Source organism: Salvelinus alpinus, chromosome 37 (assembly GCF_045679555.1).
Source record: "Salvelinus alpinus chromosome 37, SLU_Salpinus.1, whole genome shotgun sequence".
Classification (NCBI taxonomy): domain Eukaryota; kingdom Metazoa; phylum Chordata; class Actinopteri; order Salmoniformes; family Salmonidae; genus Salvelinus; species Salvelinus alpinus.
In genome coordinates this window covers 13,132,597-13,153,810 of record NC_092122.1, presented here as the reverse complement: position 1 = coordinate 13,153,810, position 21,214 = coordinate 13,132,597, and the positions used below count along the sequence as shown (strand labels likewise).

General features: G+C 44.3%; 1 protein-coding gene across 4 annotated transcripts in view; it reads right to left on the bottom strand.

Moving 5' to 3' along the window:
- Window positions 1-20,906, bottom strand: part of LOC139565783 (probable polypeptide N-acetylgalactosaminyltransferase 8) — a 34,147-nt gene extending 13,241 nt beyond the window's left edge. Inside the window, exons 1-11 of one of the 4 annotated variants that reach the window (XM_071386342.1) lie at window positions 20,488-20,905; window positions 6,760-7,006; window positions 6,353-6,519; window positions 6,053-6,236; window positions 5,762-5,959; window positions 5,443-5,557; window positions 5,079-5,264; window positions 4,674-4,811; window positions 4,405-4,500; window positions 4,086-4,250; window positions 3,188-3,970 (exon numbers count right to left, since the gene is read on the bottom strand). In XM_071386342.1, coding sequence (XP_071242443.1) covers window positions 3,836-3,970; window positions 4,086-4,250; window positions 4,405-4,500; window positions 4,674-4,811; window positions 5,079-5,264; window positions 5,443-5,557; window positions 5,762-5,959; window positions 6,053-6,236; window positions 6,353-6,519; window positions 6,760-7,006; window positions 20,488-20,680 — 1,824 coding nt within the window. In that variant the 5' untranslated portion in view covers window positions 20,681-20,905 and the 3' untranslated portion in view covers window positions 3,188-3,835. Of the gene's footprint in view, window positions 1-3,187; window positions 3,971-4,085; window positions 4,251-4,404; window positions 4,501-4,673; window positions 4,812-5,078; window positions 5,265-5,442; window positions 5,558-5,761; window positions 5,960-6,052; window positions 6,237-6,352; window positions 6,520-6,759; window positions 7,007-20,487 lie in introns of those variants that run through there. The other 3 variants (XM_071386344.1, XM_071386343.1, XM_071386341.1) reach the window with 3 other exon arrangements.
- Window positions 20,907-21,214: the final 308 nt, after the last annotated feature.

The following is a 21,214-nucleotide window of genomic DNA, read 5'->3' as shown; positions in this document are numbered from 1 at the left end:
CTTGAAGCATGTCGGAACCGCAGACTGGGATAAGGATTGATTGAATATGTCCGTAAACACACCAGCCAGCTGGTCTGCGCATGCTCTGAGGACGCGGCTGGGAATGCCGTCTGGTCCTGCAGCCTTGCGAGGGTTAACACGTTTAAATGTTTTACTCACCTCGGCTGCAGTGAAGGAGAGCCCGCAGGTTTTGGTAGGGGGCCGTGTCAGTGGCACTGTATTGTCCTCAAAGCGGGCAAAAAAGTTGTTTAGCCTGTCTGGGAGCAAGACATCCTGGTCCGCGACGGGGCTGGTTTTCTTTTTGTAATCCGTGATTGACTGTAGACCCTGCCACATACCTCTTGTGTCTGAGCTGTTGAATTGCGACTCGATTTTGTCTCTGTACTGGGACTTAGCCTGTTTGATTGCCTTGCGGAGAGAATAGCTACACTGTTTGTATTCGGTCATGCTTCCGGTCACCTTGCCCTGGTTAAAAGCAGTGGTTCGCGCTTTCAGTTTCACGCGAATGCTGCCGTCAATCCACGGTTTCTGGTTTGGGAATGTTTTAATCGTTGCTGTGGGTACGACATCGTCAATGCACTTCCTAATGAACTCGCTCACCGAATCAGCATATTCGTCAATATTGTTGTTGGACGCAATGCGGAACATATTCCAATCCGCGTGATCGAAGCAGTCTTGAAGCGTGGATTCAGATTGGTCGGACCAGCGTTGAACAGACCTGAGCGCGAGATATGTCCGTCTGTAATTTAATTCGGTATAGGTGTTAGAAACATCATAACGAAGTTATTTGAAACCGATTTATATCAGTTTATGCGAGTATATTGCTATTTTCGGAATTTTCGTAGTATTGCGTTTGAGGATTTGGACATGTGTGTGCCACGTAGCTACTGTTAGCTGCTAGTTCCGAAGTTGAAGTGGACGTTTTACAACAAAGCAACGATTCTTTTGGACAAAAGGACACCTTGCCCAAGATTCTGATGGAAGCTCGTCCAAAAGTAAGAGCTATTTATGATTTTATTCCGTATTTATGTGGAAAAATGTAAACCCATTTTTCGGCCATTATTGCGGCACTAGTCTGGGTGTAACGCACACTGTATGTCTAGTAACGTTAATTTTAAAAATCTAAATCAGCGGTTGCATTAATAACCAATGCATCTTTCATTAGCTGTCCAACCTGTATTTTTTTAGTCAATCTAATCGATAAATAATCGTAAACTTAGGTGCCCTTCCAAGATGGCGCCGGCCAGAATGCATGCCATGTTTTGACTGATTACATAGCATAACCACGATTTGTGATGCTAAATATGCACATTTTCGAACAAACTCTATATGCATTGTGTAATATGATGTTACAGGACTGTCATCTGAAGAATTCTGAGAAGGTTAGTGAAAAAATTAATATATTTTGGTGGTGATAACGTTATCGCGCTTTTTGCCTTGAATCAATGCTGGGGTGATGTTAGCTCATGTGGTATGCTAATATAACGATATATTGTGTTTTCGCTGTAAAACACTTAGAAAATCTGAAATATTGTCTGGATTCACAAGATGTTGGGCTTTCATTTGCTGTACGCTGTGTATTTTTCAGAAATGTTTTAAGATGAGTAATTAGGTAATACACGTTGCTCTCTGTAGTTATTCTAGTCGCTTTGGGTCAGTTTTGTGATAGTGGCTGCAATGGTAAACTGTGATTTATACCTGAAAAATGCAAATGTTTCAAAAAAAACATATGCTATACCATAAATATGTTATCAGACTGTCATCTTATGAAGTTGTTTCTTGGTTAGTGGCTATATATATCTTTATTTAGTCGAATTAGTGATAGCTACTGATGGAGTAAAAAACTGGTGGAGTAAAAAAAGTGGTGTCCTTTGCTAACGTGGTTAGCTAATAGATTTACATATTGTGTCTTCCCTGTAAAACATTTAAAAAATCAGAAATGATGGCTGGATTCACAAGATGTTGGGCTTTCATTTGCTGTATGCTGTGTATTTTTCAGAAATGTTTTAGGATGAGTATTTTGGTAATTGACGTCGGTCTCTGTAATTATTCCGGCTGCTTCCAACGCTATTTCAGATTGCAGCTGCAATGTAGAACTGTGATTTATACCTGAAATATGCACATTTTTCTAAAAAAACATATGCTATACCATAAATATGTTATCAGACTGTCATCTTATGAAGTTGTTTCTTGGTTAGTGGCTATATACATCTTTATTTAGTCGAAATTGTGATAGCTGCCCATGCAGGAAAAAAATGGTGGAGAAAAAAAAGTTGTGTCTTTTGCTATCGTGGTTAGCTAATAGATTTACATATTGTGTCTTCCCTGTAAAACATTAAAAAAATCGGAAATGATGGCTGGATTCACAAGATCTGTATCTTTCATTTGGTGTCTTGGACTTGTGATTTCATGAACATTTGATTATATGATATCCCTGTGGCTTTAGGCTAGGCTATGCTAGTCAGCTTTTTTGATGGGGGGATCCCGGATCCGGGGTTGTGACTCGTTAGAGGTTAATGAGAGAGAACAAACCCTGGTCGTGGACAAAGGAGTGTGACACTACTTTCAAGAAAGCAAAGGCAGTGTTGATTGATAAGGTGTTGATTCACTTCAACCCATCCTTGCCAATTCAACTGGCCTGTGACAATTCCCCATATGAAGTTGGGGCCGTCGTGTCACTCCACACCTGCAGGAGAAGATAAGCCCAGAAATACCTGCAGATTGAGAAAGAAGCATTGGGTATTATCTTCAGGATCAAAAAGTTCCACACCTTCCTGTTCGGGTGGAGGTTCACCTTGCTGACAGAACACCATCCCCTGACCTCTTTTTTTCCGCACTCTGGTATAACAACTCTGGCAGCAAGGCTTCCCCTCCAGGACAAGTCTCTGAATGTCTGAGTGGCCCAGCCAGAGCCAGGACTTTTTAGAATAAGGCTGTAACTTAACAATGTGGGAAAACTAAAGCGGTCTGAATATTTTCCGAATGCGCTGTATAACTCCCTGCCACCTGCCACCGAAGCTGTAAGAGAGAGAGAACTCATAGAGAAATCCCTGAGCAGTCGAGGACGGGTCTTCTTCAAAACTACACTGATGTCAACTCAGCTCTATATGATGTCAATGCAGAAAAATATTCTATGACCCTCTATGGTGAAAATCTACAGTGAATCAATAACAACCACAAATGAGCGTAAATACAGGAATCATATTTATTATTTCTTTGCAATTACATTCAGGACCAAGGACAACACAGCTCAATAGCATTCCACATTATGTGAAGAAACTGTACATCTGTCCCCATGAAGCTATGTCCAACCAACAGCTCACTAAGATCACAGTCATCTCACTGCTGACCACTGATGGGCTTTTCAAAGCGTAATGATAATGCTGTGTTCATAAAGAAGTGGGAAGGTGGTAATTACCAGTTGTGAAGTCGTAAATATCAGTTGAATGCATTCACGTGCTTTCAACTCGTTGAGAAACTCAGGTTGGCTAATGGCCAACAAGCTGCGTCAACCATAAACTGTAAGTACAGCTATCATGTTTGTACAAAAATTATAGTGTTCAAAAACTTTGTGTAAATAATGTTTTGTTGTTGCATTTATCTGCTGATAACGCCGTTAAAAAGGTAATTTCCTTAGTAGGTGACGTCAGAGGTCAGCATCTGGGAGATGATAGACGAGTTTCCCACGGGTAATTACCAGTTGGAGGGGTGTTCAAGTGGACTTTACGAATTGTATGTGGTAAATACCACTTTCCCACTTGCTTATGATCACAGCATAACTCCTATAGTCCTGCTGTATTGTCTCTGGTACAGTAGGCCTAACTATCTCAGTGTATCAGAAGTCTTTTATCACGTTCCGTATTTTCCAGTGCTGCCCACTGCACTCCTGAATGATGAGCTGGTAGTAAGTGTCCTCCCCTGGGTCAATCTCCAGACATCTCTTTGTCTGTCTGTTCTGGATGGCTTTTCCCTGTAAAACACAGCAAACATTCCACTGTACAACATCACACTAAAGTCAAAGACATCTCCCATGTTTCCAACAGTTTATAGGCATCAATTTCCCTATTTCATGTTGGAGTGCTTACCTGTTGAAATTCCCAGAGCATGTGGAATCCCTTCTGCTTGGCCTCCTTGCATTCATACAGTCCTGGGGTTCGAGTGCCAATGTCCATCAGACAGCGATTACTGTTGTACTTGTGAGACTTGATGCCTCCAATGAAGATCTCCCCGCTGGCTCGATAATAACAGTTCTGGACAGAGAGGATAGATATTTTGACTTTTCTGTATCTGTGGTATTGACAGTACTTTGCATTGTGGTATGGGTTGAATCCCGGCTCTGCTATGGGATGGACCATATTATACAATTGGCTACATTCTAAAATACTAAGCAATAATTCTACAAACCTGTGGACCAAAATAATGGCATTCATATAAAATAGGTGTGTTCCCCGGAACTGGGCCTTGATCTATACAGAGATCCATCTTCAGGTCATTGATCAGCTGTTGATTTTATGGACCAAGATTAAACAGTTATAAAAGTGCAAATTCCTATCCTGATAATGAGTTGGATGTATGACCCTGCATCCTATTGAAGAAATAATTCTATGCACCAACCAAACATAGTTGGTGAGGAAATCATTCCAAATCAACAGTAACATTTTAGCATCACTCACAGCTCCATAACCAAGCAAGTCACCCAGGGGGTCTAACATTGGATACACATTGTCCAGATACCACTGGAAGGGTTTGCAGTTCAGACTCTTTCTCAACTTCTTCCTCTCTGAAACATCCCCAATGTCTATGCCATGATCCTGTGGTGAGAAAGAGGAAGGTTTCTAAATCAGAAACACAGGCTATATGAGCAATCCACCTATTATCCACTTGATGATGGCTTACCGCCATCATTTTACATAGATCCTATGATCTTTATTATGGCATTGAGTAATAGACCATTTTATAATATTGACTGTCTAGTCTACTTATTTTCAAACACAAAGCATGCATAACAGCGATGATTGTTATTCCATAGGAGCAGCTGAACAAAACCTACTTTTTGAATGGTTTGTTGTGTACAGTACCTTCAGTGGGAGGTTCCAGGCGATGTTGACATTATGTTTGTATTCATCCATCCAGACCTCAGCCACTCTCAGAGCATTCCTCTTCATTGTAATGCTCAGATCTGGGAGATAGGGTTTATGGGCCCTCTCGATGTGGGCTATTTTAGAACAAGGTATGACCTCGACACTTCCACCACACAGCCACACCTAGACACACCAAACACCAAGAGACAAGTACGAGTTTATAGATATGGACTGAAGTGTCTGGATGTTGGACGTAGATTGGTTTGTTCAGACTGAACGACTCAAGAACAGAAAGAAATTCTGCAAACACAAGTCTGCTTTGATTTCTAACATTCATTCATAAACTAGCAGAGGTGCTTACCCGGATGCCCAGTTCAACATTTTCACCTCCATAGATCTTCATACCACCATCCAGAGCACCAATTTCCCCAAAGAACAGGCGATCAACCACTAGTATGCCCATAACGGAGGGGCTCCTGACAAACATACACAACACATAATGGTCATTTCTAAAATGGGAGACGTGACATTCATTTTAATGAATAGATAACGCAAAATAACAATACAGGTGTAAATATTAGGTAAGATTTTCCTCCCAAAGCTGTGCTTTCCTTTTTGCCTATTCAAACAGACTAGTGAAACAGGACTATCCTCCGATGATGAAATCACAAACAACTCACTTTCCTGGCTGTGTCTCGTTTTTTAAGGCATACCACTCAGGTCTGAAGGACTCGTACATACACCACAGGGCCCAGTCAAAGGCGTGTGCACTCGGCCAATAACGTGTGACTGTCAAGTCATCGAAATGGACTTTGTCAAACACCGGTGACAACACCAACGTGCGGTCCTCCTTTATCCGAGCTAACAGAGGCTCCGCCCTGTTCACAGAAACACAGAGTGAAAACATTGTGTTAAAGGAGACTCAAAAAAATATCACTGAGTGTCTTTATAATATAAACCATTCAGACTACCATTCCACGTGGACTTCTATGTGGGCATCCAAGATGGCCACCACGTCTCCTTCAGCTTCCCTCCACCCTGAGAGGCGGGCCTGTGTGAGACCGAGCTGCTCCAGGTGTCTCACTCTCTTCAACAGGCCCGGACGCTCTTCATCGATGAAGCTGATGTAGGCATCCAACTTCTCCTTTAGGTCCTCTGGGAAAGCAGACACTTGCAAAGCATTGGTACACAACAAAAGTTGAATGCCACACTTGAGTTCAAATATACTTTCAAATGTTTCTAAGCGGAGAGCATAGACAAATTAGGCGAACCATTGGAGCTGTGGTCATCCACCAGTATGATGTCTTTGAGCAGGCGTTGGGGGGTCTTGTCTATGATGCTGCGGACAGCTCTCTTGATGATTGACAGGGCCTCGTCCAAGTAGATCAACACCACGCTGATGGTGGGCAGGTCATGGGGGTACTGGTGATTAGCACACCTGACAGACACAACAAAAACATTTGGTCTACCTCATATCATTCAGTCACTTCACCAAAGCTGCTGTTTCACTCTTAAAGTTCGGCCATTTCAATGTAATTTGTCAAATTGCATTAATAGTGCTGGAGATAGATTTGACCTCGGATGAGCACAATGGAACAGACTGGTTAGAATTCAGAAGTCTTGAGTTATCCATCATTTTTTGTGTAGAGGTGGCAGAGAGATGAGGAAAAATATTTACTTAGGATCGCGAGTATCAGGGAGTTCCCTGTTCAGGGGTAGTCTGTCACTCAGGAAGGCGTTGTATCCATACATCTGAAACAGCTCCTCTGCCTCTTTCTGCTCCTCCTCTGACAGCTCATCACCCCAGCTTGTAAACAGAGCTGAGTTGGGGTACAACTTCTTCACCACCTTCCTCTCCTTCTTGACCTCGGTAGCCTTCACAGCCTGCCCCTCTTTCAGACTGATCCCGTTGTTGACTGACTTCACTGTGGACACGACAGCAGCTCATCAAACTGTCATTAATTGGTTGTTTCTGTGTATTTCGGATCGTTTAAGGCTGCCAGAATCACACAGATTATGACCTCATTTACAAAACTACTGTTTGCATTTGATTTTTAAAAAGTTGATTAATAAGGTTTGTTCTGCCTTGGAGGATTACCTTTAAGTAACTGTCGTAAATTTGTAAAAGTAAACAATGTGGCAAATTTTGGCACACAGAAGTTGGTAGATCAAACAACAGTATGCAGGATTAAGCCTTAGCCGCACCCGTCTCTTTAAGGATTCTAATGTGAAGACATGCTAAACGGAGTAAGTAGTTTAGTCAACAACCAAAGATTTCAATACTAAAAGTAGTAGCCTACAATAATGAAAAACTCAGTAAAAATACACTTCATCTAGTCCTTGGCCTATATCCTGATCTAACTTTGGTGCAGGTCATGTTGTTCTTCACATTACCGTCTCTGGTAAACACAAAAAAAAGTGTCCAGATAAAAATATGTTATACATTTTGGTAATTTTTAGATTACGCTTACACCCTAAATTGATGGGTCATGTGAAGGAAATGCTATAGCCACTCCCCAGCAACATCTAGCTAAGTGGATGGGTCACTATTGTCTAGACATGTACAGTACACATGTTCATGAAATACAATAGATGGCCGTAATCACCTGGATATCTTGATGGGTCATGCAATCATATGGCGAAGTGGACCATTACACTGGATCATCGCAGCTAGCTAGCTGCAACCGAGTGGCTATTGCTGGCTAACGCCTCTGTCCTGAAGCAAGAACCAGATAGCCTTGAGCTAGCCTCGAGCTAGGCCCATCTCCCGGCTAGCCGACGAATGTATACCAGCTAACTCTTGGGCTACAATACCTCTTTTGCCAATTGGCCTGGACCCTTTATTGTCGACACCGAGCCCTGCCGATCCATCACGATTGGTCTGCCGACGTAATCGTCCGATGTGGCTTCAACAGGATTTTCCGTTGTGATGTCGCCGAAGACCCATCTGCTAGCCCCGGCCCGTTAGCTTTCTGAACGCTGTGTCTCCCGCTCGCCTAGCGTAGTAGCGACTACCGAACGGCTCCCTGACTTACCTATTGCTGCTCAATGGACCCTATGATCACTTCGCTACACAGCTGATGCCTGCTAGACTGTTCACTAACATGGTACCTCATGTTGTTAATCTGTCGACCCCAGCCTCAAACTCAGGTCCTGTGTGTACCTAACTGACCCTCTCTGCCCATTCATCACCATTTACCCGTTGTTGTCTTAGCTCTCCCGATCAACACCTGTGATTGCTTTATGCCTCTCTCTAATGTCAATATGCCTTGTCTACTGCTTTTTCGGTTAGTTCTTGTTGTTTTATTTCACTGTAGAGCCCCCAGTCCCACTCAACATGCCTTAGATAGCTCTTTTGTCCCACCCACCACACATGCGGAGACCTCACCGGTCTTAACTGGTGCCTCCAGAGATGCAACCTCTCTAATTGTCACTCAATGCCTAGGTTTCCTCCACTGTTCTCACACCCTACCATACCCTTGTCTGTACATTATGCCCTGAATCTATTCTACCACGCCCAGAAATCTGCTCCTTTTTTTCTCTGTTCCCAACACACTAGATGACCAGTTCTTATAGCATTTAGCCGTACCCTTATCCTACTCCTCCTCTGTTCCTCTGGTGGTGTAGAGGTTAACCCAAGCTCTGTAGCCCCCAGTACTACACCTATTCCCCAGGCACTCTCATTTGTTGACTTCTGTAACCGTAAAATCCTTGGTTTCATGCATGTTATCATCAGAAGCCTCCTCCCTAAGTTTGTTTTATTCACTGCTTTAACACACTCAGCCAACCCTGATGTCCTAGCCATGTCTGAATCTTGGCTTAGGAAGGCCACCAAAAATTCTGACATTTTCATCCCCAACTACAACATTTTCCATCAAGATAGAACTGCCAAAGGGGCGGAGTTGCAATCTACTGCAGAGATCTGTCATACTATCCAGGTCTGTGCCCAAACAGTTCGAGCTTCTACTTTTAAAAATCCACCTTTCCAGAAATAAGTCTCTCACTGTTGCCGCTTGTTATAGACCCTCCTCAGCCCCCAGCTGTGCCCTGGACACCATATGTGAATTTATTGCCCCGCCATCTATCTTCAGAGATCGTACTTTTTGGATGACCTAAATTGGGATATGCTTAACACCCCGGCCATCCTACAATCTAAGCTAGATGCCCTCAATCTCACACAGATTTCAAGGAACCTACAAGGTACAACCCTAAATCCGTAAACATGGGCACCCTCATAGATATCATCCTGACCAACTTGCCCTCTAAATACACCTCTGCTGTCTTCAACCAGGATCTCAGCGATCACTGCGTCATTGCCTGCGTCCTTTATGGGTCCCCGGTCAAACGACCACCCCTCATCACTGTCAAACGCTCCCTAAAACACTTCAGCTAGCAGGCCATTCTAATCGACCTGGCCCGGGTATCCTGGAAGGATATTGACCTCATCCCGTCAGTAGAGGACACCTGGTTGTTCTTTAAAAACCTCTCTGGGATATGTGGGACCTCGCCAACAGCCAGTGAAAGTGCAGGGCGCCAAAATCAAAACAACAGAAATCTCATAATTAAAATTCCTAAAGCATACAAGTATTTTACACCATTTTAAAGATAAAATTCTCGTTAATCCAGCCACAGTGTCTGATTTCAAAAATGCTTTACAGCGAAAGCACCACAAACGATTATGTTAGGTTAGCACCAACTCACAGAAAAACACAACCATTTTTCCAGCCAAAGAGAGGAGTCAAAAAAATCACAAATAGAGATAAAATTAACCTAACCTTTGATGGTCTTCATCAGATGACACTCATAGGACTTCATGTTACACAATACATGTATGTTTTGTTCGATAAAATGCATATTTGGATCAAAAAATCTCATTTTACGTTCAGTAGTTCTAAAACATGCAATGATTGTGCAGAGAGCCACATCTATTTACAGAAATACTCATTATAAATGTTGATGAAAATACAAGTGTTATATATGGAATTAGAGATATACTTCTCCTTAATGCAACCGCTGTGTCAGGTTTCAAAAAAACTTTACGGAAAAAGCAAACCATGCAATAATCTGAGTACAGCGTTCAGACAACAAAGCAGCCAAAAAGATATCCGCCATATTGGGTAGTCAACATTAGTCAGAAATAGCATTATAAATATTCACTTACCTTTGATGATCTTCATCAGAATGCACTCCCAGGAATCGCAGTTTCACAATAAATGTTTGTTTGGTTCGATAATGTCCATCATTTATGTCCAAATAGCTTCTTTTGTTAGGGCGTTTGGTAAACAAATCCAAAAGCGCATTCTGGTCCAGCCGAACGTCGGACGAAAAGTTCAAAAAGTTCCGTTACAGCCCGTAGAAACGTGTCAAACTAAGTATAGAATCAATCTTTAGGATGTTTTTATCATAAATCTTCAATAATGTTCCAACCGGAGAATTCCTATGTCTGTAGAAAAGCAATGGAACGAGAGCTAACTCTCTCGTGACCGCGCCTCAGAGCCTGTGGCACTGTGCCAGACACCTGGCTCATTCCTCTCTCATTCGGTCCCACTTCACAGTAGAAGCCTCAAACAAAGTTCTAAAGACTGTTGACATCTAGTGGAAGCCTTAGGAAGTGCAACATAACCAATATCCCACTGTATCTACAATAGGGGCTGAGTTAAAAAACTACAAGCCTCAGATTTCCCAAGCATGCCCCATTCAAAAAATGTAGAACTAAGAGCAGACATAGCCCTTGGTTCACTCCAGACTTTACTGCCCTTGACCAGCATAAAAAACATCCTGTGGTGTACTGCATTAGCATCGAATAACCCCCGCAATATGCAGCTTTTCAGGGAAGTCAGGAACCAATATACAGTCAGTTAGGAAAGCAAAGGTTAGCTTTTTCAAACAGAAATTTGCATCCTGTAACACTAATTCCAAAAAGGTTTGGGACACTGTAAAGTCCATGGAGAATAAGAGCACCTCCTCCCAGCTGCCCACTGCACTGAGGCTAGGAAACACTGTCACCACCGATAAATCTACAATAATCGAGAATTTCAATAAGCATTTTTCTACGGCTGGCCATGCTTTCCACCTGGCTACCCCTGCCCCAGCCAACAGCTCTGCACCCCCCGCAGCAACTTGCCCAAGCCCCCCCCCCCCCCCCTGTGTCTCCTTCACCCTAATCCAGATAGCTCATGTTCTGAAAGAGCTGCAAAATCTGGACCCTCTTTTTCAAAAATTATCCGCCGAAATTGTTGCAACCCCTATTACTAGTCTGTTCAACCTCTCTTTCTTATCGTCTGAGATTCCTAAAGATTGTAAAGCTGCCGCCGTCATCCCCCTCTTCAAAGGGGGAGACACTCTAGAACCAAACTGTTACACACCTATATCCATCCTGCCCTGCCTTTCTAAAGTCTTCGAAAGCCAAGTTAACAAACAGATTACCGACCATTTCGAATCCCACCGTACCTTCTCCACTATGCAATCTGGTTTCCGAGCTGGTCATGGGTGCACCTCAGCCACGCTCAAGGTTCTAAACGATATCATAACCACCATCGATAAAAGACAGAACTGTGCAGCCGTCTTCATCGACCTGGCCAAGGCTTTCGATTCTGTCAATCACCGCATTCTAATCGGCTGACTCAATAGCCTGGGTTTCTCAAATGACTGCCTCGCCTGGTTCACCAACTACTTCTCAGATAGAGTTCTGTGTGTCAAATTGGAGGGCCTGTTGTCTGGACCTCTGGCAGTCTCAATGGGGGTGCCACAGGGTTCAATTCTCGGGCCGACTCTTTTCTCTGTATACAGTGGGGCAAAAAAGTATTTAGTCAGCCACCAATTGTGCAAGTTCTCCCACTTAAAAAGATGAGAGAGGCCTGTAATTTTCATCATAGGTACACTTCAACTATGACAGACAAAATGAGAAGAAAAAAAATCCAGAAAATCACATTGTAGGATTTTTAATTAATTTATTTGCAAATTATGGTGGAAAATAAGTATTTGGTCAATAACAAAAGTTTCTCAATACTTTGTTATATACCCTTTGTTGGCAATGACAGAGGTCAAACGTTTTCTGTAAGTCTTTACAAGGTTTTCACACACTGTTGCTGGTATTTTGGCCCATTCCTCCATGCAGATCTCCTCTAGAGCAGTGATGTTTTGGGGCTGTTGCTGGGCAACACGGACTTTCAACTCCCTCCAAAGATTTTCTATGGGGTTGAGATCTGGAGACTGGCTAGGCCACTCCAGGACCTTGAAATGCTTCTTACGAAGCCACTCCTTCGTTGCCCGAGCGGTGTATTTGGGATCATTGTCATGCTGAAAGACCCAGCCACGTTTCATCTTCAATGCCCTTGCTGATGGAAGGAGGTTTTCACTCAAAATCTCACGATACATGGCCCCATTCATTCTTTCCTTTACACGGATCAGTCGTCCTGGTCCCTTTGCAAAAAAACAGCCCCAAAGCATGATGTTTCCACCCCCATGCTTCACAGTAGGTTATGGTGTTCTTTGGATGCAACTCAGCATTCTTTGTCCTCCAAACACGACAAGTTGAGTTTTTACCAAAAAGTTCTATTTTGGTTTCATCTGACCATATGACATTCTCCCAATCTTCTTCTGGATCATCCAAATGCTCTCTGGCAAACTTCAGACGGGCCTGGACGTGTACTGGCTTAAGCAGGGGGACACGTCTGGCACTGCAGGATTTGAGTCCCTGGCGGCGTAGTGTGTTACTGATGGTAGGCTTTGTTACTTTGGTCCCAGCTCTCTGCAGGTCATTCACTAGGTCCCCCCGTGTGGTTCTGGGATTTTTGCTCACCGTTCTTGTGATCATTTTGACCCCACGGGGTGAAATCTTGCGTGGAGCCCCAGATCGAGGGAGATTATCAGTGGTCTTGTATGTCTTCCATTTCCTAATAATTGCTCCCACAGTTGATTTCTTCAAACCAAGCTGCTTACCTATTGCAGATTCAGTCTTCCCAGCCTGGTGCAGGTCTACAATTTTGTTTCTGGTGTCCTTTGACAGCTCTTTGGTCTTGGCCATAGTGGAGTTTGGAGTGTGACTGTTTGAGGTTGTGGACAGGTGTCTTTTATACTGATAACAAGTTCAAACAGGTGCCATTAATACAGGTAACGAGTGGAGGACAGAGGAGCCTCTTAAAGAAGAAGTTACAGGTCTGTGAGAGCCAGAAATCTTGCTTGTTTGTAGGTGACCAAATACTTATTTTCCACCATAATTTGCAAATAAATTCATAAAAAATCCTACAATGTGATTTTCTGGATTTTTTTTTCTCATTTTGTCTGTCATAGTTGAAGTGTACCTATGATGAAAATTACAGGCCTCTCCCATCTTTTTAAGTGGGAGAACTTGCACAATTGGTGGCTGACTAAATACTTTTTTGCCCCACTGTATATCAATGATGTCGCTCTTGCTGCTGGTGATTCTCTGATCCACCTCTACGCAGACGACACCATTCTGTATACAGTTGAAGTCGGAAGTTTACATACACCTTAGCCAAATACATTTAAACTTAGTTTTTCACAATTCCTGACATTTAATCCTAGTAAAAATTCCATGTCTTATGTCAGTTAGGATCACCACTTTATTTTAAGAATGTGAAATGTCAGAATAATAGTAGAGAGAATGATTTTTTTCAGCTTTTATTTCTTTCATCACATTCCCAGTGGGTCAGAACTTTACATACACTCAATTAGTATTTGGTAGCATTGCCTTTAAATTGTTTAACTTGGGTCAAATGTTTCGGGTAGCCTTCCACAAGCTTCCCCCAATAAGTTGGTTGCATTTTGGCCCATTCGTCGTCCTGACAGAGCTGGTGTAACTGAGTCAGGTTTGTAGGCCTCCTTGCTCGCACACGCTTTTTCAGTTCTGCCCACAAATGTTCTATGGGATTGAGGTCAGGGCTTTGGAATGGCCACTCCAATACCTTGACTTTGTTGTCCTGCAGCCATTTTTCCACAACTTTGGAAGTATGCTTGGGGTCATTGTCCATTTGGAAGACCCATTTGCGACCAAGCTTTAACTTCCTGACTGATGTCTTGAGATGATGCTTCATTATATCCACATAATATTCCTCCCCATGATGCCATCTATTTTGTGAAGTACACCAGTCCCTCCTGCAGCAAAGCACCCCCACAACATGATACTGCCACCCCCATGCCTCACGGTTGAGATGGTGTAATTCGGCTTGCAAGCCTCCCCCTTTTTCCTCCAAACATAACAATGGTCCTTATGGCCAAACAGTTCTATTTTTGTTTCATCAGACCAGAGGACATTTCTCCAAAAAGTACGGTCTTTGTCCCCATGTGTGGTTGCAATCCGTAGTCTGGCTTTTTTATGGCGGATTTGGAGCAGTGGCTTCTTCCTTGCTTAGCGGCCTTTGAGGTTATGTCAATATTGGACTCGTTTTACTGTGGATATAGATACCTTTGTACCTGTTTCATCCAGCATCTTCACAAGGTCCTATGCTGTTGTTCTGGGATTGATTTGCACTTTTCGCACCAAAGTACATTCATCTTTAGGAGATAGAACGCGTTTCCTTCCTGAGCGGTATTATGGCTGCGTGGTCCCATGGTGTTTATACTTGCATACTATTGTTTGTAGAGATGAACGTGGTACCTTCAGGCGTTTGGATTTTGCTTCCAAGGATGAACCAGACTTGTAGAGGTCTACAAAAAAAAAAATTAAGGTCTTGGCTGATTTCGTTTGATTGTCCCATGATGTCAAGCAAAGTTTTAAGGTAGGCCTTGAAATACAGCCATAGGTACACCTCCAATTGACTCAAATGATGTCAATTAGCCTATCAGAAGCTTCTAAAGCCGTGACATCATTTTCTGGAATTTTCCAAGCTGTTAAAAGGCACAGTCCACTTAATGTATGTAAACTTCTGACCCACTGGAATTGTGAATTATAAGTGAAATAATCTCTCTGTAAACAATTGTTGGAAAAATGACTTTTGTCATGCACAAAGTAGATGTGTTAACCGACTTGCCAAACTATAGTTTGTTAACAAGAAATTTGTGGAGTGGTTGAAAAATGAGTTTTAATGACTCCAACCTAAGTGTATGTAAACTTCCGACTTTAAAACTAGTTTTTCAACCACTCCTTGTAACGGCGGTCCTCCTCCTCTTCTACCGAAAAGGAGGAGTATTGATCGAACCAAGGCGCAGTGGAGTTTGAACACATATTTATTAAACGAAAACACGAACTTGAGTAAACTAACAAAAATAACAAACGGTGTAGACAAACCTATACGACGAACTCACATAAAACAAGAAGAACGCACGAATAGGACATAAGACTACACAAACCGAACAAACCGTACACAGTCCCGTATGGTGCAAACAATTACACAGACACGGAAGACAACCACCCACAAACAAACACTGTGAACAGCCTACCTAAATATGACTCTCAATTAGAGGAACGCCAAACACCTGCCTCCAATTGAGAGCCATACCAGGCAACCCTAAACCAACATAGAAACAGATAACATAGAATGCCCACCCAAACTCACGTCCTGACCAACTAACACACAAAACTAAACAGAAAACAGGTCAGGAACGTGACATAACCCCCCCCTCAAGATGCGTACTCCGAACGCATCACCAAAAAGTCCAGGGGAGGGTCTGGGTGGGCATCTGACCACGGTGGTGGCTTAGGCTCCGGGCGTGGTTCCCACCCCACCATATTCAATCCCCGCTTCCGTAGCCTCCCCACAATGACCACCCTCCAAATAACCCCACCTAAATTTAGGGGCAACACCAGAATCAAGGACAGCTCTGGGACAAGGTAGCTCAGGACATAGGGATAGCTCAGGACAGAGGGATAGCTTAGGAGAGAGAGGTAGCTCAGGATAAAGAGGTAGCTCAGGATAGAGGGGCAACTCCGGACTGAAGGGCAGCTCCGGACAGAGAGACAGCTCTGGACTGAGGGGCAGTTCTGAATTACTAGCCGCTTCTGGCTGAGGGACAGCTCATGGCTGACTGACGGCTCTGGGCGCTCATGGCAGGCTGACGGCTCTGGACGCTCATGGCAGGCTGACGGCTCTGGACGCTCATGGCAGCTTGACGGCTCTGGACGCTCATGGCAGGCTGACGGCTCTGGACGCTCATGGCTGGCTGACGGCTCTGGACGCTCATGGCTGGCTGACGGCTCTGGACGCTCATGGCTCTCTGATGGCTCTGGCTGCTCATGGCTCTCTGATGGCTCTGGCTGCTCATGGCTCTCTGACGGCTCTGGCTGCTCATGGCTCTCTGACGGCTCTGGCTGCTCATGGCTCGCTGACGGCTCTGGCTGCTCATGGCTCGCTGACGGCTCTGGCAGATCCTGTCTGGCTGACGGCTCTGGCAGATCCTGTCTGGCTGGCGGCTCTGGCAGATCCTGTCTGGCTGGCGGCTCTGGCAGATCCTGTCTGGTTGGCGGCTCTGGCAGATCCTGTCTGGTTGGCGGCTCTGGCAGACCCTGTCTGACGGACGGCTCTAGCGGCTCCTGTCTGGCGGGCGGCTCTAGCGGCTCCTGTCTGGCGGACGGCTCTGTAGGCTCATGGCAGACGGGCGGCTTTGCAGGCTCATGGCAGACGGGCGGCTTTGCAGGCTCATGGCAGACGGGCGGCTCAGACGGCGCTGGGGAGACGGATGGCTCAGATGGCGCTGGGGAGACGGATGGCTCAGATGGCGCTGGGGAGACGGATGGCTCAGATGGCGCTGGGGAGACGGATGGCTCAGATAGCGGCTGGGGAGACGGATGGCTCTGGCCGGATAAGGCGCACTGTAGACCTGGTGCGTGGTGCCGGAACTGGAGGCACGGGGCTAAGGACACGCACCTTCATACTAGTGCGGGGAGCAGGGACAGGGCACACTGAACTCTCAAAGCGTACTCTATACCTGGTGCGTGGTACCGGCACTGGTGGCACCGGGCTGAGGGCACGCACCTCAGGACTAGTACGGGGAGAAGTGACAGTGTGTACAGGACTTAGGAGACGCACAGGTGGCTTAGTGCGTGGGGCCGGAACTGGAGGCACCGAACTGGATACACGCACTATAGGGAAAGTGCGTGGAGGAGGAACAGGGCTCTGGAAATGCACTGGTAGCCTAGTGCGTAGTGTAGGCACTGTAGGTACTAGGCTGGGGCGGGGAGGTGGCGCCGGAAATACCGGACCGTGCAGGCGTACTGGCTCTCTTGAGCATTGAGCCTGCCCAACCTTACCTGGTTGAATGCTCCCGGTCGCCCGCCCAGTGCGGGGAGGTGGAATAACCCGCACCGGGCTGTGTAGGCGAACCGGGGAAACCATATGCGTAAGGCAGGTGCCATGTATGCCGGCCCGAGGAGACGCACTGGAGACCAGACGCGTTGAGCCGGCCTCATGACACCTGGCTCAATGCCCAATCTAGCCCTACCAGTGCGGGGAGGTGGAATAACCCGCACCGGGCTATGCACACGTACAGGAGACACCGTGCGCTCTACTGCGTAACACGGTGTCTGCCCGTACTCCCGCTCTCCACGGTTAGCCTGGGAAGTGGGCGCAGGTCTCCTACCTGCCCTTGGCCCACAACCCCTTAGCCCCCCCCCCAAGAAATTTTTGGGAGTTACTCACGGGCTTTTCGGGCTTCCGTGCAAGACGCGTCCCCTCATAACGCCGGTTCCCTTCTCCGGTTGCCTCTGTTCTCCTCAGTGCCTCCACCTGTTCCCATGGGAGGCGATCCCTTCCAGCCAGGATCTCCTCCCATGTGTAGCAACCTTTACCGTCCAATACATCGTCCCAAGTCCATTCCTCCTTCTTTCGCTGTCCCTTACTCCGTTTACACCGCTGCTTGGCTCTGGATTGGTGGGTAGTTCTGTAACGGCGGTCCTCCTCCTCTTCTACCGAAAAGGAGGAGTATTGATCGAACCAAGGCGCAGTGGAGTTTGAACACATATTTATTAAACGAAAACACGAACTTGAGTAAACTAACAAAAATAACAAACGGTGTAGACAAACCTATACGACGAACTCACATAAAACAAGAAGAACGCACGAATAGGACATAAGACTACACAAACCGAACAAACCGTACACAGTCCCGTATGGTGCAAACAATTACACAGACACGGAAGACAACCACCCACAAACAAACACTGTGAACAGCCTACCTAAATATGACTCTCAATTAGAGGAACGCCAAACACCTGCCTCCAATTGAGAGCCATACCAGGCAACCCTAAACCAACATAGAAACAGATAACATAGAATGCCCACCCAAACTCACGTCCTGACCAACTAACACACAAAACTAAACAGAAAACAGGTCAGGAACGTGACATAACCCCCCCCTCATGACCACCCTAAAACTAACATCCCCTAAATGAACGGCCTACCTAAATATGACTCTCAATTAGAGGAACGCCAAACACCTGCCTCCAATTGAGAGCCATACCAGGCAACCCTAAACCAACATAGAAACAGATAACATAGAATGCCCACCCAAACTCACGTCCTGACCAACTAACACACAAAACTAAACAGAAAACAGGTCAGGAACGTGACACTCCTCAACATTCTTGTTAAGCATCAGCTGTCAGAGCAGCTTACCAATCACTGCACCTGTACACAGCCCATCTGTAAATAGCCCACACAACTTCTTCATCCCCATATTGTTATTTATTTTTCTTGCTCTTTTGCACCCCAGTATCTCTACTTGCACATCATCATCTGCACATCTATCACTCCAGTGTTAATGCTAAATTGTAATTATTTCACCACTATGGCCTATTTATTGCCTTACCTCCCTAATCTTACTACATTTGCACACACTGTACATAGATTTTTCTATTGTGTAATTGACTGTACGTTTGTTTATCCCATGTGTAACTCTGTAGTTTTTTTTTTTGTCGCACTGCTTTGCTTTATCTTGGCCAGGACGCAGTTGTAAATGAGATCTTGTTCTCAACTGGCCTACCTGGTTAAATAAAGGTACATTTTTTTTTTTTTTAAATTTGAAAAAAATGTAGCTAACTAGCTAACTAGCTAAATCATGAACCGGATAATCCCAACTCATGTTACTACCAATACAAATATTGTCGTACCTGTAGTATGAACCTGCAGGTAGCTAAAGCTAACAACTAGGTTCAATGTTAGCTAGCTAACATTAGGCTATAACTAGCAATGCAAATGGATTTCTGATTTGAATAATATTTCAACACAGATCACACACGTAACGTTAGCTAGCGATCCAGCAAGCTAACGTTCGCTAGCTAGCTAACTGTATGCTTTAACTTGCAATGAAAACAACTTTGACAAAATTAGAAACTTAGAATATCTGAAAATGTAGCATGACTTTTACTCGTATACATGGATGAACGCTTCACGGCAGACTGGAACCATTTAATTCCATTTTGATTGTAGCTACATTTATTTGGCCAGCTTTGTGTCAAGTCATTTTGTTTCGTATTGACTGTGGCGTGTGCAGAAAGTAGCCCATCACTTTTTCCAACTGATCTGTCGATAGCGCCTGCTAAATTCAGGGCATCAGTGTTGTTGAGAAAAGCAGCAAAACTTTTGTAGTTCTCTATGGCTAACGTTGCATCTTTCAAAAACAGAGCGGTAGAAAGGACTATCAACACATACTGAGCAGTTTATGTTATAGACAGAAGCATGCTACATGGCAGACCAATCCAAATTCACCTCCCGGAATGTCATTATCTCAGCCAATAATGGTTAGCAGGAAAGTTTCTGTCTTTTTCCGTGGTTAAACCAACTAGTCTCATAATTTAAATGTCTTACGGATGGAATACAAGTCTGTTATTAACGCACATGAAAGTTCATGTTCCAGAAGGCATTTCTGCCAAAAAACAATTTTTTATAAAAAATTAATCTTTACTTTCAAATGCCTCTCCTATGAACTAGTGACATGTGACATACGCCTAGTTTCCTGAACAAGTCACAAATTCCCTTTCACAATCATCCCTGTGAAGTGTGAAATAACTTTTGGGGGGATCAACTCTAGATGTAGGCTCATGCTAGACTCAAATTGGTTCTCAATTAAATAAAGTGTTTAACAGTGGCAGCCTGTAGTATGTGTGTTGAGAAGCTTGGTGTCATTGTTGGATAGAGACTAAGAGTGAAGAGTAATAGTTGAGCATTTTATTTATGTTATTCAATTCAAATTTGTTTTTTCAAATTACAGGAGATGGAAGAGCTATATTATAAATTGATTTCTTGGTTTTAGAACTTTAAGTTACTTAACTTAATTAAAACAAGTGTCAGTTTTTTGTATTATGTGTAAACTCAGGTTCCCTTTATCTAATATTAGGTTTTGGTTGAAGATCTGATCATATTCAGTATCAAAAATATGCAAAATAGAGAATATCTGAAAGGGGGCCAATACTTTTTCACAGCACTTTTAGATTTAGGAGATTGATACCCACCCAGCTTCTCGATGTGATCCTCCATCTTCTCCAGCCTCTTGAGCATGTCCTGGCCCCTGACCGAGTCATCCTGATGGGCCCTCTGCAGTCTTTCCCCATGAGAATGAACCTCCCGCTTAATGGATGTGATGTAGAGTATTCCAGCGGCCATGGCCAGCAAAGAAGCCAGCCCTCGAACCCAGCCTAGCCTCATCGTCCCTCTGCGTGTGAGTGCTCAGCCTGGGGATACAGACAGGATTTCCTTCCTCTCTCACTGAGATCCAGGCTCACCTGAAAGGAGGGAGGGGCGATGTAATAGAAGGTTTCAAGTGAAGAAAAGAGAAGAGCAGTCGCAGATAGTCAATTAAAAATCTATTTGTTTTACTAAACAGAGAGAGACCTCCAGCACAGAAGCAGAGAACATGTCTAACTGGCCTTCTCTGGAAACACCCTTGTATCCTAATCATGATACAACATCTGTAAATACCAGCCCAAGAGGCTTGTAGGAAGTCAAAAGGCAGTGACTTTGTCAGCTGCTACAGAATCACAGTGTTTCACACAATACAATAATAATCAGTGTATCCTCTGTCTTTGTACCTCCAGTCTGCTGTCAACCATATCAGCAGTTATGAGTTTAATCCATAACATACAGCCTCTAGTCTAGTGACCATCAACCCAAGTGTTACAAACAGAACACTGGAAATCACGTGTATTACACAAACTCTAAATTAAATATGTGACCGACCGG